Source organism: Saimiri boliviensis, chromosome 2, assembly GCF_048565385.1.
Source record: "Saimiri boliviensis isolate mSaiBol1 chromosome 2, mSaiBol1.pri, whole genome shotgun sequence".
Lineage (NCBI taxonomy): Eukaryota > Metazoa > Chordata > Mammalia > Primates > Cebidae > Saimiri > Saimiri boliviensis.
In genome coordinates, this window is record NC_133450.1 from 31,252,515 (window position 1) to 31,268,144 (window position 15,630).

At 46.9% G+C, this 15,630-nt stretch overlaps 1 protein-coding gene and 1 long non-coding RNA gene across 10 annotated transcripts in view; one reads left to right on the top strand and one right to left on the bottom strand.

The window, feature by feature from the left end:
• The window catches only part of LOC141583508 (uncharacterized), a 32,554-nt gene extending 27,718 nt beyond the window's left edge, over positions 1-4,836 (top strand). For both annotated transcript variants that reach the window (XR_012516139.1, XR_012516140.1), the window contains exon 4: positions 2,450-4,836. This is a non-coding gene — a long non-coding RNA (uncharacterized LOC141583508). The remainder of the gene's footprint in view (positions 1-2,449) is intronic.
• Positions 1-15,630, bottom strand: part of RGS6 (regulator of G protein signaling 6) — a 634,950-nt gene that overhangs the window by 45,497 nt on the left and 573,823 nt on the right. For all 8 annotated transcript variants that reach the window (XM_039469182.2, XM_074393036.1, XM_074393035.1 and 5 more), the window contains exon 15: positions 11,424-11,610. In XM_039469182.2, coding sequence (XP_039325116.2) covers positions 11,424-11,610 — 187 coding nt within the window. The remainder of the gene's footprint in view (positions 1-11,423; positions 11,611-15,630) is intronic.

The window sequence follows — 15,630 nt, forward strand, 5'->3', positions numbered from 1 at the left end:
CTGTTCTAACATTTAAAGCTTAGGTACAAATGTTAGTCGAGAGCAAAAATGACACACTGTCTCCTTGTGTCAGGCATTACTTCTTTCTGGCTGACAGAGCCAGGTGGCTCCTGAGTCATCTGGAAAGGCCTATCATAGTGCCTGGACCCTCTCCAGACCCTTCTCCAACGCAACAGTTCCCTGCCTCTTGTTCTGACTTCTCAAAGGAATTGAAATCCCCAGTCATTATCTCATAGTACCCCTCTGCTGCCCCATGAGAAGTGAGGAAACCTTTCCTGGCCAGCTCTTCTGGCTCAGCACCAAATTCCCCCTTTGATCCAGCTAGTTTCTATAGACTCATTGTGGGGAGGAAAAGCCTGGTTCATGAAGAGAAAGAACTTGTCCATCAAAACAGAGCAGGATAAAGCAGATGCCTAAACATGGAATCAAAATGATATCCGGCAAATATTTATCGAGCATTTACTAGGTGCCAGGGCACTGCATCAGACACTGAGATAACAGCCTGAATAAGACAAATAAGTCCCTACTGTCATAAAGCTTAGCTCCAGCTAGGCAAGATAGACTTTGCACAAGGATGCATTTAGCCAGTTCAGCTAAGGGCTGCAGAGATGCAGTAGAGGCACAGGGTACGAATGGGTGTGGCTGGGGATGACCTGTCCTGCTACAAGCAGGGAATGGTGGTCTATCAACCAGAAAGACTCTCATCAAGGTGGAAAGATCTGAGTAGACAGACAGAAATAGGTCTCCTAATTCTGTGGGAATTGCGGGGAGGGAGGGTCTGATCAATCAGAGGAGAAAGACAATCAAGGGGCAAGGGGGAAAGGGCAGCAGAGGTCATGTGGGTCAGAGGAACAGCCTGGGCACCACTCTCATCTTCTTCATGTCATGTGGCCAACTCCAAAGCCAGGTACCAAGGTGAGGATGGTGTGGGGAGAAAGATAAGGGGATAAGGACACAGCCTATTGGGGGATGCATCCTGTGAGGTGCTCTTACCACGCCAATCCCACTGCTAGCCCTTGACCACCATTATAACCTCAACCATCCTTCGAGGGCAAACTAACCAAAGCAATAATAGCAGATTCAAGGTGCCGGTGAGAAAAAGAGAATCTGAGAACCTCTGCAGATCTCCCACACCCCGTGCACAGCCCATGGCCTCAGCCTCCCTCTGGCCTGGACCTCTCTTGCCCACAGCCTAGGGACCTGTGACTCTCTCCTGCCCCACAACTCCTCCCCCAAGCAACAAAAGGCAGCCTTTGATGACCCAGTTATGGAACTGTGTTCTTTCCTCCTTGCCAGCTTTGTCTAGGAAACACAAAGACAGTAAACGGGGTGGGTAAACAGAGAGCTGAGATTTTTCTGGGAATGAGAATTCAGATTGGACTCAGGGTCTTTGGCCATTTCCCAAATGCAATGAGTTTATCATTGCCAGGGACAGCAAGAGTACAAAGCTCTTGGCAGTGACCTCTGCTGATTTATGGGGGTGCTGGTTTGTTTCCCCTATTCTGCAGACAACCAGTCTTAAGGGAAATCTATATCCAGAATCTGCAAAGTGCAAGGGAGTCACTGGCAAAACCAGCCAAGCTAAGCCTCTGCTGAGAGTCAGTTCCTAAAGGGCTAGAGAAAAAGTGCGCACTCTCTCTCTCTCTTTTGCTTTGTCTTGTCTTGTCTTATTTTCTTCCCTCCCTTCCCGCTTCCTTCCTCTCTCCCCTCCTCTTTCTCTCTTTTTTGCGCATGCTCTCTCTCTCTCTCTCTTTCTACAACAGATGACTGAGTTGACTATGAACAAGCAGAAGTACCAGAGGGCACTCCCACCTTGGGGTTCATCCTCCAGGGAGGATGAAGACGGTTCTCTAAACAATGAGAAACCGATGCTCTAGGGCTCTACATTACACCAGTGTCTTAGCCAGAGTCCTCGGCAGTGGGAGGAATCACACCCCTGGCGTGGTCGACGGCTGGAGTGCAGGGATGTTCCCCCGATGAGCCACTCTACCTTTATTTTCTCTTCTTGGGCCAGGAGAACTCTGCTTGCCTGGGATGCTAAGGCAGAATCAAAACCAACTAGAATCAATAGGGTCCGAGGCACACTGAGAGCTGGAGAGAGCATGCAGTACAAACTGTCTCAAAACCGCACCTGCTGGAAATCAATATATCGCTGTGAGAGTCCTCATTTGGAAATCTCCTTTCTTTTTAGATCAAACACAGTGACTCTCTCAGGAAGTGGGGAAGGTAATCAGACAAATGACTGGGGCCCTGGGCCGCAAGCACACAGCCTAACTCCTCAAGAAGACCCTTATGTCCTCCCCTTTGCTGTGGGCTCCTAAGACAGCACAGATCTCATTTCCCAGCTTCAGAACATCCTCCTGGAGTGGAGAACCACTCGGCTGGAGCACTGCACAGCAGCCAAGAGCTCTTCTTGTGATTTTCAAGTATCCGATTTTTCTTTTTGCAGGTGTATGGGCCTCATCTCCGCCCTCCATACCTAAGCTGCCGAGAATCACATCCAGACTCTGGGAGCTGTTGGGTCCCATGTAGTCTCTTGAAGGACAATGAGGCTGTGTGGGCAGGATGTGGTGTTGCTGTGTGGAGTGATGCAGAAGGAAACCGGACTGGGAACCAGAGGCTCACCTTTCTAGTCCTGTCAGCCACACAATGAAATGTGGAAGTAGAAGTGGAAGCACCACAAAAATGATTATACGTGTCAAGTGGCAATGATAATTGCATGCTGTGACTGTCCTTGCAAGGGATGATTTGTGGGATGAGAGAGAAGATTCTGGAAAACGGAAAAGCAAAGAGGGTCTGGGAGCAGAGTCTAGCTGTATTATTTTAGTCGTTGGTGATGTTTGCTCTGAAGCAGTGCTTAGGTTTAAACAACCCCATTTTACAGATGAGGATACTCAGTCTCTAACAGGTCAAGGGGCTTGCCCAAAGTAAGTATGGATCCAGGATTTGAACCCAGAGCTATGTGACCCCAAAGCTCATGCTCTTCTCATGTTGATGTGCTGCTTTTCATTGACCTTGACTTGGGTCCCAAGGGGAGTCAGCATTGCTTGGCTGAGACAAAGTCCTATGTCATTTCAGGAACGTCAGGGGCCTCCTCTTGGGTCCTGAACCTGAGTCCTCCTAGTAGGATATGTGGCCACTGCTTATGATTCCCTTTTGGGTACCATTCACGGTCACTGCTGTTAGCAATGGTAATGGCCAAGACACTAGGGATGGCCCAGGTGTCTTGACAGGCAGGTCATGTACAACTTACTATCCATACTTGAAGGAAGCTATAAACATCTTTGGAAACAAGGTCCCAACCTGGTAAAGTGTTGAGGGATGATGGGCTCTTAGGAAGTCATAAGTCTGTATCCTTGAGTCTCACCTTTCAAGAGACTTGAATATGTTTGACCAAAGACTCTGTATCCTTGAGTCTCACCTTTCAGGAGACTTGAATATGTTTAACCATACCAAAGGTCCTCAGACCTTAGGCACGGTTAGCAGAAGCCTAGGGAAAATTGGCTCTTCTTCAGCATGGTTCTTGCAAGACAGCACAGTGGCGAGGACTTGAAGTGGATCACAAGTCAGTATCTGCTTAATAATCACAGAAGAGGCAACAGAAAAGACACTACAGCAATTCGGACATCCATGTAAGCGAAAGGTAGGAAGCTGTTGCTCCTCCTGGATGCATCTTTGGATGAACATCTTGGCATCATGTGGATTTAAAATGGGAAGCCCCCCTTTGGATTTCCTTAGCCTCTTAAGTAGGACATGGGAACTCCTTGTTTCCATGTAAGGCCTCATTCCAGGTCATAAGAGGATGTGAGAGTAAACGATCATTTACCTTTACTCTGCAAAGCATTTATTAAAACATATTTAATTTAACTGGCCCAAGGGCACAGTATTTTCATGCTGTTCAATCCCTATTCTTAGGTAACGGTAGCTTCAAAGACAGCTTGGCATATTGTCTTTCACCTACTCAAATATCGCAGATATTAACCTCCTTTTCCTCCTCAAGGAGGTCAGGGCTTTGGTGTAAAGAACCTATGCCCAGAAGTAGCAACCAAGAAATTTTGGAATTGAAATCTTTGAGCTATTAGGCTGTGGGGTAATAAACAGAACTGGATCGCAAACGACTGATTTATTCTTTGCAAAATGCATCCCTCCCTCTGCTGTTCATCTCCCAAAAATAAAACCACCCACAGGATAAAATGAGCAACTTCCCTAGAGCAAGCAGTGTCACAGACTCCCTTATTAAAATATGCCTGGCATAAGAGTCTACCAGGAAATGCCCTCCAATAGAGGATTAATACCAGGAAACTTGGTGTGGTCTTGTGACACTGGCACACAATGCCGCCACCTCCACCACTGGAGCAAAGATGAACAGCTGGGAAGACTTAGGTCTGAGTAATCTGGGCAAACATGAAATCATACTCCACTGGACTTTGGCTTTTAAACCAAGAAAATAATAGAAACCTTGCCTTCCTTATTGAAACATCTACATTTAGGTAATACTAGAAACTTTTTGCTAGCGGCTTCTTGTCTGCTCATGGTGGGTGTGGACTTGACAGTATCTTTCTCAGCTCTTTTATCACCCAGACCTCATTCTGGCCTTCAGCTTGCTTTTTGATTCTCCCATAAGTTCATGATGGCCAAGGAGAACTTTGGTGAGTCAGACTGAGGGCCACTTAAGGGAAGGAGCCCACCTATGCTTTTGTATGTTCACAGCGCCTAGAACATCTGGCACTTAGTGGGCGTTCCAAGTTTTGCTGAATTGGCATATTGTAGAAATTTAACATAACTCACCTTTCTTGATTACCTACTAGGTGTACTCCCCAAAGCTGTCTGGCAAAGCTCTCCAAAGTTGAAAGCTAAGGGACAAATTGTCCCCCACTTCTTTGATGATAGGCACAGCTAAGAACGTTATAATTCTGGACTGAACTGTCAGCATTCAGCCTTACCTTTGTGCTGTAGTAGCCTATAAGGGGTAAAGAAGACCGAATCTCTTCTCCCATGAAAGAGCTTTCAAATCCAGAGGTCTGGAAGACCCAGACACTCCAGGTACTAGGCAGGGTGGGGCCCCTCAGCAGGTACCACAGGTACCAGGAAAGCAGTGGAGCTGGGACAAAGAGGAAGGTGAGGTGGGGAATTGCAAGGCCAGCGGGGCTGGGCTGGCTCATCCTACTCCACTATTGGTCCATTTCAAGGACGGATCTCTAATCCAATCCTATCTCAATGAAATGCCTTCTTAGGTCTGGTTTGTTTTGTTTGTAAAGAATGATGTGCTTTTAGACAAGCTCTGCCTGATGGCTAGCCATCTGGGCCTCCTATTTCCCATGTTATTTCCCTCTGCACAGAACCTCATGCCCCACAGGTCAAGGTCTCCCAGCTTGAATGGGAAAATGGATGCTCATGACGTGGATGGATAGGCAGATGGACAAATGAGTGAATGGATCCAGGGCCATCGTCCTTGGAACGTCCTTGGATACTCTGAGAGTTTTAAAATGGAAGCCAAGCAGCCACTGTGCTGGCAGCTGATTCCTATGTCGTCTACAGCCTGTGGAGGCTTTGGAAAGAGGCAGATGTCCTACGAGGAAGCTGTAGGTTCTCAATACTTCCTGTGGTTTAATTCTCTCCACCAGTAACTGCCAGCAGAGCTTTAGACGACATGCCCCAGGATTCAGATCTCTCTCTTGGCTCCAGCTCACTCTGCCCAGCACCGTGGGATTCACCCGCTTCCAGGTGAAAGCCTTCAATGCTTTGCTACTGTCTTCAGGATGAGAATCTCAAATTCCTTAAGATGCACTCTAGGACCAGAACATTCTGTTCTTATATCCTTTTCTGGCATTCCCCTCTATCCCCCATCTCATCTAAGGGCAGATACTTTGAGAGAATTTCTTTTGGATTCAGCTTGGAATTATGAGACCCCCCTAGAGAGTTCTAAAGTCATTAATTTTTGTGAGTTCACAGTTACAAATATATAGCACTTTTTACTTTTTCAAAGATTTTTCAGGGCTATTAGCTCATCTGATTTCTCTAAAATCCTTAGCAGGCTGTAGAGAAGAAATCACCCCCATTTTACGGATGAGGAAACTAAGGCACAAAAGGTCAAGGCTTTTGCCTGAGACCACATAGCAAGTAGGTGACAAGGCAGGTCCTTCGAGGCCCCATGGTTAGGAACAGAGAATTCAGTCCGTAGCGTAAAGAACCAAGTCCTTTAAAAAAAAAGTAATCGTGGCCCATGGTTTTTTTTTTCCCCCTCACAAGGCTAAATCTATGAAACTGGATCAACACAGCAAACAGCTGAGGGCTATGGTCACAGCCCACAGACCTTTATGGAAGATTTGGTCTCGGCCCAAATTTGCAAAGCTAAATGGATCAGCAAAACACAAGTGCAGATGCTGGGCCCATGCCGACAGGGTGTCTTGTGAAATATTTCCACAGGAAGCAAACACAGGCAATTAACTTGGCTCCAACAATGCATGTGGTCAAATAAGAAAGAAAACCCTTGCAGAGAGGCTGCACCCACCCCTAGTCCCTGCCTCCAGTGAATCCATAAATCTGGCTGTACTTTCACCCAGGCTACTGAGCACTAATGTTAAAGCACGTGACCACCAGAGGGGTATATGAGAACCATCATGACCCGCTGAGAAAGCCGCCCAGAGTCCCTGAGCCCAACGGGGCACCCAAAGGGCTGAGATGTTAACATCCCCATTTACCAGATGGGCAAACTGAGAAGAGAAAGTTTGAAGAACTTAAATGTAGAATTCTAGAAGGAACTTCTAGACTCTTGGCCTTTCTCTAGGGACTGGTACTTTTCCAGGTCTCAGTGTGACAACCAAGCCCTCAGCACTAACAATCCAGGGACAGAGTGGTCTGAGCAGAATCTCAGTCAGCAAGCCAGGCCATCCTGGCTGGTCATGGTCTGCTAAGAATTTTAACCTCCTTTTTATCCCTGGGAACTTCTGAACTTCACCTCCCTTGCCAGGGCAGGCAGCCAGTGCTGGCCAGGAAGGTCAGGCAGTGTGAGTCTCCTGGCACCTGCTGACCTCTGCCCTGAAACACTCAATCCTGATACAGAAACATTCACAATTCAGATGGCTGTGCTGCCATGGCTGGGTCAAAAGAGTCTCCTCTAACCTACTCTCTGAGATTCATCACGCCCAATCCTCCCTCCTGTAGATTTCTGGATTTCTTAAAGCATTTCAATAATTTTCATGACATACTATTTAGTACAGGGCCTGTGATTCAAATGGCTGAAGAAAACGAAAAGAAAAATTATATTTTGTGAAAAATTATATGAAACTGGATTTCACTGTTCATAAATAAACACAGCCATAGGTCCTCATTTATGCTGTTTACATCGCTGTGTTGCTGCATTGTTGCTGCTTTTGTATCCCAGAATTGAATCGTTGTGACACAGACCATAGGACTCACAAAGCCTGCATGTCTATTATCTGGCTCTTTTTCGAAAAAGTTTAGTTTTTTAACTGACCCCTGGTTTTAGGTAAAAAGCTGGTTACAGGATCACCCTATTTGCAAAATCCCCTGCTGTGGAATGATGTTGTGTCTCCTTAAATTTCATATTGTGGGAGCCCTGATGCCCAGTGTGGTGGTATTTGGAGGTAGGTCTTTGGGGAGGTAATTAGGTTTAGATGAAGTCATGATAGAGGCACTTGTGATGGGATTAGTGTTCTCATAAGAAGAGGAAGGCAGACCAGAGTGCACATCCTGCTGTAAGGACACAGCAAGAAGGTGGCCACCTGCAAGCCAGGAGGAGAGCCCTCACCAGCAACCAAATCTGCCGGCACCTTGATTTTGGATTCCCACTCTCAAGAACCATGATAAATAAACTTCTGTAGTTTAAGCCACCCAGTCTGTGCTATTTTGTTGTAGCAGCCTGAGCAGACCTTACACGTAGCCACACACATAAATCAAGGAAGAAAATATGCCCAAAGAGGAGTTATCTCTGCATGCTAAGATTACATGAAATTATTTAAAAATTTTCACTGAATACATTCAACATGAAAGCATAAAAAGAGAATATTAGTGATGTTATAAAAATAAGATGGTACTGTTTACTCTGTCTTACTGTGAGGCAGACACTGCTAGTGGTTGACATGCTTCCTTTCACCTGGTCCTCATTCCACCCTATGCTTAGGCTCCATTGTATCTCTGTTCTACAGAGGAGGGAAGGAAGACTTAGGGAATTTAAGTAACTTGTCCAAGGTCACTCTGCCAACAAGGAGCACTTTGTATATTACGACGGAAGCACACTTAAGAAGTGATAGAGAATTGAGCTGTAAATAGGGATTGGCTTAGAAAGATTGTTTTATTCCCATTCATGGAGACTAATCCTGGCAGATAATGAAGAAGATGCAGATGCTTAAGACATCCTCATGTCTAGTCTACCTCACAAGATTGCTGTGGAAATGAGATGTAATATACTTAGAAGTATTTGGAAAATGGCAGAGCACTGTTCTAACGGAGGTTGGATATTCAGAAACTTGTCAATATCTAACTTTCATTAGGCTGACTTCTCCACTTCTTCCATCAAATCTTTCTGAAATTAGAAACAACATAAATGTCCAAGAAGAGAGGACTGGCTGACTAAACTATGGTGCCTCCACTCAATGGAATACTATGCAACAATCGCAGAACCAGGCAATAGTCACATTGTTGCTCTATTTTTAGTGTTGTGGTTTAGAGGCTGTTCTGTGTAGTATAAAGCAAATGAGTAATTATGCTATCATCCCAGGGCCCTTGAAAGTCAGGATTCTCAGCATAGAGAAAAGAGGCACAGATGTAAGAAAGAAGTGGTTAAATAAAATCCTCCACAGGTCAGAATTTGAATTAAAAGAATCAGTATGAACTCATGATGTATTTTTATTATGAACAACAACACATTTCCTAGCTCTGTCAACTGAAAAGGGCAGACATGATAAACAATCCAGAAACAATGAGCACTCTTAAGTACCTAGATTTTAGTCTCTGAAAACCATTTCCCACTAAGCAGAATCAGGGATGCTTGGAGAAATGGCTTATTCTGAGTAAGGGCAAAGCCTGGAATATCTCAGCTTCCTTGCTATTTGGATGACATCAAAGACCACTAGGGCTGTGTCAGAAAGAGCTAAAGAGATGGTCCAATCCAAGCATCAATAAAAATCATCAGCAAAATGGATTAAAACATAGCACATATGTTTAAACCCATGAGTTTACAAAGATAGTAAAATCAAAACAATAGACCCTCATGTTTACCATAGGAAGATAATAGTAAACCACTCGTGTTGGAAACTGGTAAATGAAGGGATAGAATCAAACATTCATCCCGCTCTTCTCATGTGAACTGTACTGCTAGTTAATCCCATAGTAGTGGAGGGAAGTTTCTCTTTATCAAAGTATTCCAGCTACTAAGTAAAGAAAGAATGGTAAACTTAGTACGTCATCATTTTGTAACCTCTAATTAACTAATGGATATAAGCAATAGACATCAATATCTGCAAAAAAAGACAAAAAGAGAGGTGGCTAGACATGTGCCTTCTGATAGGAGAGCACCAACAATCCATGAAGTCGTTTTGTGCATAAAAATCAAACCTAAATCTGATTAAATAGCTAAAAGAATTAATTTATAGGAAAGAGAGATGACAGAAGAACATGTCAAATAGCACCACATGGCTGCAGTAAGAAAAATCCAGAGCTTGGAAATCTTTACAGGACAAAGGATCTAATTCCTTCCTCAAATAAATTGCAAGGGGATGTGGGGGTGGGGGGAGATGAAGGACATTGTGGCAATGTTAAAACAAAAGGCTCCATTTTCCTTAGTGGTACGTATCTCAGTGTTGCAAATAAAATGATGCAATATCTTGGATTTGTTTTAAAGTCACCTGGTGGCAGGTGAAAAAGTAGGTGGGGCTAGAGATAAAACAAGATCAGACATATACTGATGATTTCTGGGGCTGGATGAGGATCTATAAAGATTTGCTGTTTTGCTCTTTCCACTTTTCCAAGTGGTTAAAAGTTTTCATGATACAAATTAAATCCCTCCTGATGTCATGCTTGAAGTGGTAATACTATGCTGGATGCATCAAGGTTCCGACCAGTATCCCTCTTCTTGTGTTTCATGAATAATGGAGCTTTGAGCTTCAGCTGATCCATGCAGGGAACCCCCACAGAAGTTCCCTGTCACTCTCGTCTCTGGCCAAGTCAATATGGTGCTTGAAAGCATACATACACATAAGCAAAAACATCTCAGCAAAGAGCTCTCATGACTCAAACATTCTGCTTTGAAGCTGCAAGGGAGATAAAGGAGTCATGATTTCATGACTGGCACAGGCATCTGATGGAGTTCGTGACAGGAGGAGAGAAGTAGTTATGGCGCTGAGGTTAGCAGGTGTTTCCATCTTGAAGCTCTCAGCAAAGGACAAGGCAAATCCGATGACAAGGGACACTGTGTTCTCACACCATTATTTGCATGATGCGGCGACACTGAATTTCTTCAATCAGATCATAATGTCTGCAAGAGGTCAAACTACCCAAATTCTCTACTGGGGACCCCAGAGGTGAGAGAAATCAGTGGGGCCAAGGAGATAACAGCAAAATCTTAAGCCCTATCACTGGGTGTGGGATGGCGAGAGGAAATACAAATGAGGGGCCAGGAAGTAAGAAACCAATCCTATGCTTATTTTTAGAAATAACACCTCCCAGCCGTGAAAGTCTAGTCTGCTGTTCAGGGTGGTTTCCGTTTCTTCAGCCAGCATCGCTAGCATCTGTGAGCATCCTAATTGTGTCCTATAGGGTTGGAGGTCCCTCCTGCGGGCTTGCTTTAACCTAGGGCTCACCCGTTTGGGGTGCTTCTCACACTGTTGAAGCTGCCCGTTTACTTGTCTGTCTCCCACACTTGCTGGTAACCTCGTTGAGAACGGGGGGGTTTTGCCTGTTCTTTGTGGTATCTTACCACAGAGCATGGAGCCTGGAATGTGTTTAAAAATGTATTAAAAAAATATTCACTACAGAGTTGGAGATGGCTGCAGAAGCAGGGTAAAGGGGTAGTTATCAGTGTGGGCTTCAGAGGTAGACAGACGTGGGTCTGACTCATGGCGCTGCTAACTCACTATACCCACTTTGCCAATGCTGTGTTATGGTTTCCAGATTCTACCACTGACTTATTACAAGGCTTCAGATTTTGCAAAAGACTTTGAGCCTTTCCTGGAATACAGAAAGCACACAACTGCGCATTTTTGTTTCTTTGTAATAATGTCACTCATCTAGGAAAACGATCCTGGGATTTTGCTGTGCATCTATCTGGAATGGTTTCTACGGATGAACTTACAAATAACCAAATCTGGAATTTTAACTACCCACAGTGCCTTGGACTTGGGTTACTAGGTCAGGTGATGGACAAAAGAACACCTTATGACAATCAGTTGAGTAGATAAGCAAACCTGGGCATCTTCAAACGTGTATCTCCCTCCATCTTTGACGTTTTGACTGGTTATCTCATAGCTGTGAGAATCCAGGTTGATTGCACTTGGAGCCCCTGGAGCCAGAAACTCTTGCCAGATTTCTTCTACCCTCTTGGCCACATCCTGTAGGGGCTGTTTCTTAAGATCTTGGACAGCCAGCCAGAACCTGAAGTAGGAGCAGAAACACAGTCAGTTCAAGAGGGCTCAGCACCGGGATCTTGCCAGAGATGGCCCCAGAGCTGACAGCCCATGAAACCCATTCTGCTGCATCTCTTAGCTGCCCTGATGCCACCACACAGGCTGCAAAGACCATGGAGATGGCTGAAAATATCAAAGGTGTTCCACTGTTGTGGAGGACAGACAAGAACTGCATATTAAAAAAATCAATGTGCTTCTCATTATCTGAAAGAGATTTCTCTCCCTTTACAAAGTTTCTCAGCTCAGCACTATTGCTGCCACTTCGGGCTGGATAAGTCTTGGCTGCTGTGTATAATGTAGGATGTTCAGCAGCAACCTTGGCATCTACCCACTAGAGGCCAATAGCAAGCCCCCTTCCCAAGTTGCAACAACTAAACACGTTTCCAAACATTGCCCAATGTCCCCTGGGAGATGAACTCATTCCTGGCTGAGAACCCCGGTGCTACATACATGCTACCACACAGATAGTGTGAGTCCCTTTGTCAAATCTAGTTGGGATCAATTGGTGGCATCAAAATGAAGGAAAGATCACAGAAGCAGGCAGGATCCTGGAATCATAAAGACTATCTGTGCGAGCATGAAGCGGCCATTCCTATTCATTCCTATTATAGATGGAGAAACTGAGCCAGTTCAGATCAGTGTTCAGCATGGTGCTTGGTAAATAGCAGGTGCTCCATACATAGGTTTCAAAGTGAAGATGGGCGCATCTGGAACAGTGCTGAAGAGGCATACACTGAAGACTTCTGCTCACTTCTCTATTTCCCTCTGTTTAATCCCTCAGCGTCCGCAAGGGAGCAGCCCGTGGGAGAACCATGTGTGAGCTCTTTTCTGCTGAGAGCAGCAGCAGCCAGAGCCAAAGCTTGGACAACAGCTACCAGGTCTGGAGGACGCTTCCCAAGGCAGCCTTGCAGCAGGACCCAGGTCTGGGTGTCACATCCTTTGCCCTATGAACGGACAGGCCAGCTCCCCCACATCAGTGAGTCAGAGAGAAGGTCCCATGCTGGTTCCCATAGCTGCCGGAATCATAGGTAGTCTAGTCGACAGAAAGAGAGGGACGAGCCAAGCTGAACCACGACATGGCGGAAAGTGTGGACAGTGCATTCGATCTGTCATCAAATTTCATCCAAAGTAAGATGTACTTTTTTTTTTTTTTTTTTTTTTTTTTTTTAAGGTTAAAACAGGTTTTTCTGTTGCTGTTCAATGTCTTTGGAGCCAAGTGCATGGCCCAAAGGTGCCACTCAGTGGCAGAGTAGAGTAATGCAGCCCCATTTCCACAAAGTGAGAAGACACCTGTGTGTGTGTGTGTGTGTGTGTGTGTGTGTGTGTGTGTGTGTATGTATGTATGTGTGTGTGTGTGTGTGTGTGTGTGTGTGTGTGTGTGAGAGACCCTGTCCCCAAGTGCTGGGCTCCAACTTTTCCCATAATTTGCCATTTTTGGCCATTTAGGATTCTGATAATTTCCTTAAAGGGACCCCTCAGTGACCCTGCAGAGATGAGGCAGGGAAGGCTTCATGACTCCCATCAGATGAGGAGGCGGGCTCTGACCTCCTTCTGTTTATGCATATCTTGGACCTTTCTGGGTGCCTCTCTCCTCATCTGTAACATGGGCACCGAGTGGATAGAGGGATATGTGACATGGCTCGGGAAAACTTCCCATCCAGACTTAACTCAGAGCTTTCAGGTCCTGTGAGTGGGAGCTGAGGAGGGGTCAGTGTGGTGGCCAAAGGCTCAACGCTGGCCCAGTGCGACCGCCCCCCACCCCCCCGGGATTCCAGCCCGCTCTCTGCAGGCGATCCCGGCAGACACTGCTGCCCAGCTCTTGCTGCTGCCATCTGGCGTCCCCTGCCCTTCCACAGCTCTCTGACTGCCCCAAGTCCTGGGTGCTCAGGTCCTTTTGGCTTCTGGGTGAGAGGAAAGCAGTCATGTTCCTTTATCCAGAGCCCAGAGAGGGCAGGGAAGGAAGGGCTGGGAAGGAGCTGCAGGCGGGCCCTTGACTCTCGAGCAGGGGGATGGGACTCCTTCATCTCCCAGGCCGGGCTCAGGTTCCTCAGGGCTCTCTGTCCACTCTCTCAGGTCTCAGAAGGAAGTGGCTGAGAGGCTTAAAGGTGAAAACGGCCATCTGCTGGCGAGAGTACCTACCAGGCTTTCCCTGTCTGGGAGGCCAGGTCTGACCAGCAGGTGAAAGACACGGGGAACCTGGCTCTAAAGGAAGAAGCCAGTGTTGGTGTCGCCGAGCACCAGAAGGAGTCAAGTCTCCAGAGATGAAGTCAGTGAGTGCTCCTCAGCGCCATATCACATAGGGAGGCGCCTGGGCTGAACCCTGGCTGGAAGCAACCTTCTGGGTCAGCGTCTTCCCACGCCCCCTGGGCCCCTGCAACTTGTCACACAAATGGATGACACCCGGGTGATTTCCTGCCCCTCAATCAATGCCACATGGGAGGCCGCCTTCTGCCATCTCTGTCAGTGCTGCGGAAGAGCTGCTCAGCCCCTCTGGGAAGGCCCCGAAAACCTCAGGAGCTCTGCAGTCTCCCTGCGGTTCCTGAGGGCTCAGGGTCTTTTTTGCAGGATGATTTGGGGGCCACCTGAAAATGCACATCACTTAGCTGGATATAGAGATAACCCAGAGCTGATGGAAATACACATTTCAGATTTTTTTTTTTTTTTTTTTTTTTTTTTTTTGAGACAGGGTCTCGCTCTGTAGCCCAGGCTGGAGTGCAGTGGCAGGATCTTGGCTCTCTGCAACCTCTGCCTCTCAGGTTCAAGCGATTCTCCTGCCTCAGCCTCCTGAGTAGTTGGAATTCTAGGGGCATGTCACCATGCCCAGCTAATTTTTGTATTTTTAATCAAGATGGGGTTTCACCATGTTGGCCAGGCTGGTCTCGAACTCCTGGCCTCAAGTGATCCGCCCCCCCTCAGCCTCTCAAAGTGCTGGGATGACAGGCGTGCCATCACACCAGGCCCCAGAATCAAATTTAATATACGTTTACATAAAAATAAAAAGGTTTCCTTTGTCACATAAAACCAAGATTTTTTTTAAGTACAAGGAAAAACAACAGGAGTGTTGGAAGAAGAGGAAGGGGATGGGGGGAGAAAAGGAGGGAAGGAGGGGAAAGGGGGAGAAGAGACAGGGGGAGGGTGTGGGGTAACGTTCCCTAGACAGCGGTTTTCTCTCCCTGCACACACTGGGGACTCTCCCTGGCCTTCTGCCTGCCTTGGAGCTGACCTGCCTTGTCTCTCTCAGACAACAGCAAAAATGCCGTCACAACAGCATCCGGACATCCCATGCGTTTACCATCACGGGTTTCGAAGAACCTTTGTGTCCATTTGCAATTCAGAACAGGCTTTGGTTTATGTTGGCTGGCCATCTTCGAGCCCCACAGGCCTGAGCCGGGAACTCGGAGCCCAGGCTGCCCAGGCCACCCTCCCCGCCGCAGAGAGCCACAGCAGCCCCTCTCTGCATATCTGCTGCCCATGGGAGGCCTGCTGAGGCTTTGGAAGCTTCTGCTCTTAACCTGCAGGTACCGCTCCTCCCCGAGGGCAGCAGCGGGGAGTGAAATGTCAGCAACTGCATCAAATCCACCCATCCTGCACTAAGCTCTGTGGCTTGCTGCAGAAGGGCCGCTGTGACTGGCAGGCCACAGGAACTGGCATCTGGGAGACCACCTGTCCTGCTCTGACCCTGGTCCATGCCAATTGTCATAGCAGCAGTGGGGAGGCAGCTCCCGTGCAGGCATTTGATCCCTGTTTGTGACTTAGAAATGCTGGTGGGGCCGCGCGTGGCGGCTCACACCTGTAATCCCAGCACTTTGGGAGGCTGAGGTGGGCAGATCACCAGGTCCGGAGATCGAGATCAGCCTGACCAACATGGAGAATCCCTGTCTATATTAAAAATGCAACAATTAGCCAGGTGTGGTGGCACACGCCTGTAATCCTAGTTACTCAGGAGGCCGAGGCAGGAGAATTGCTTGAACCTGGGAGGTGGAGGTTG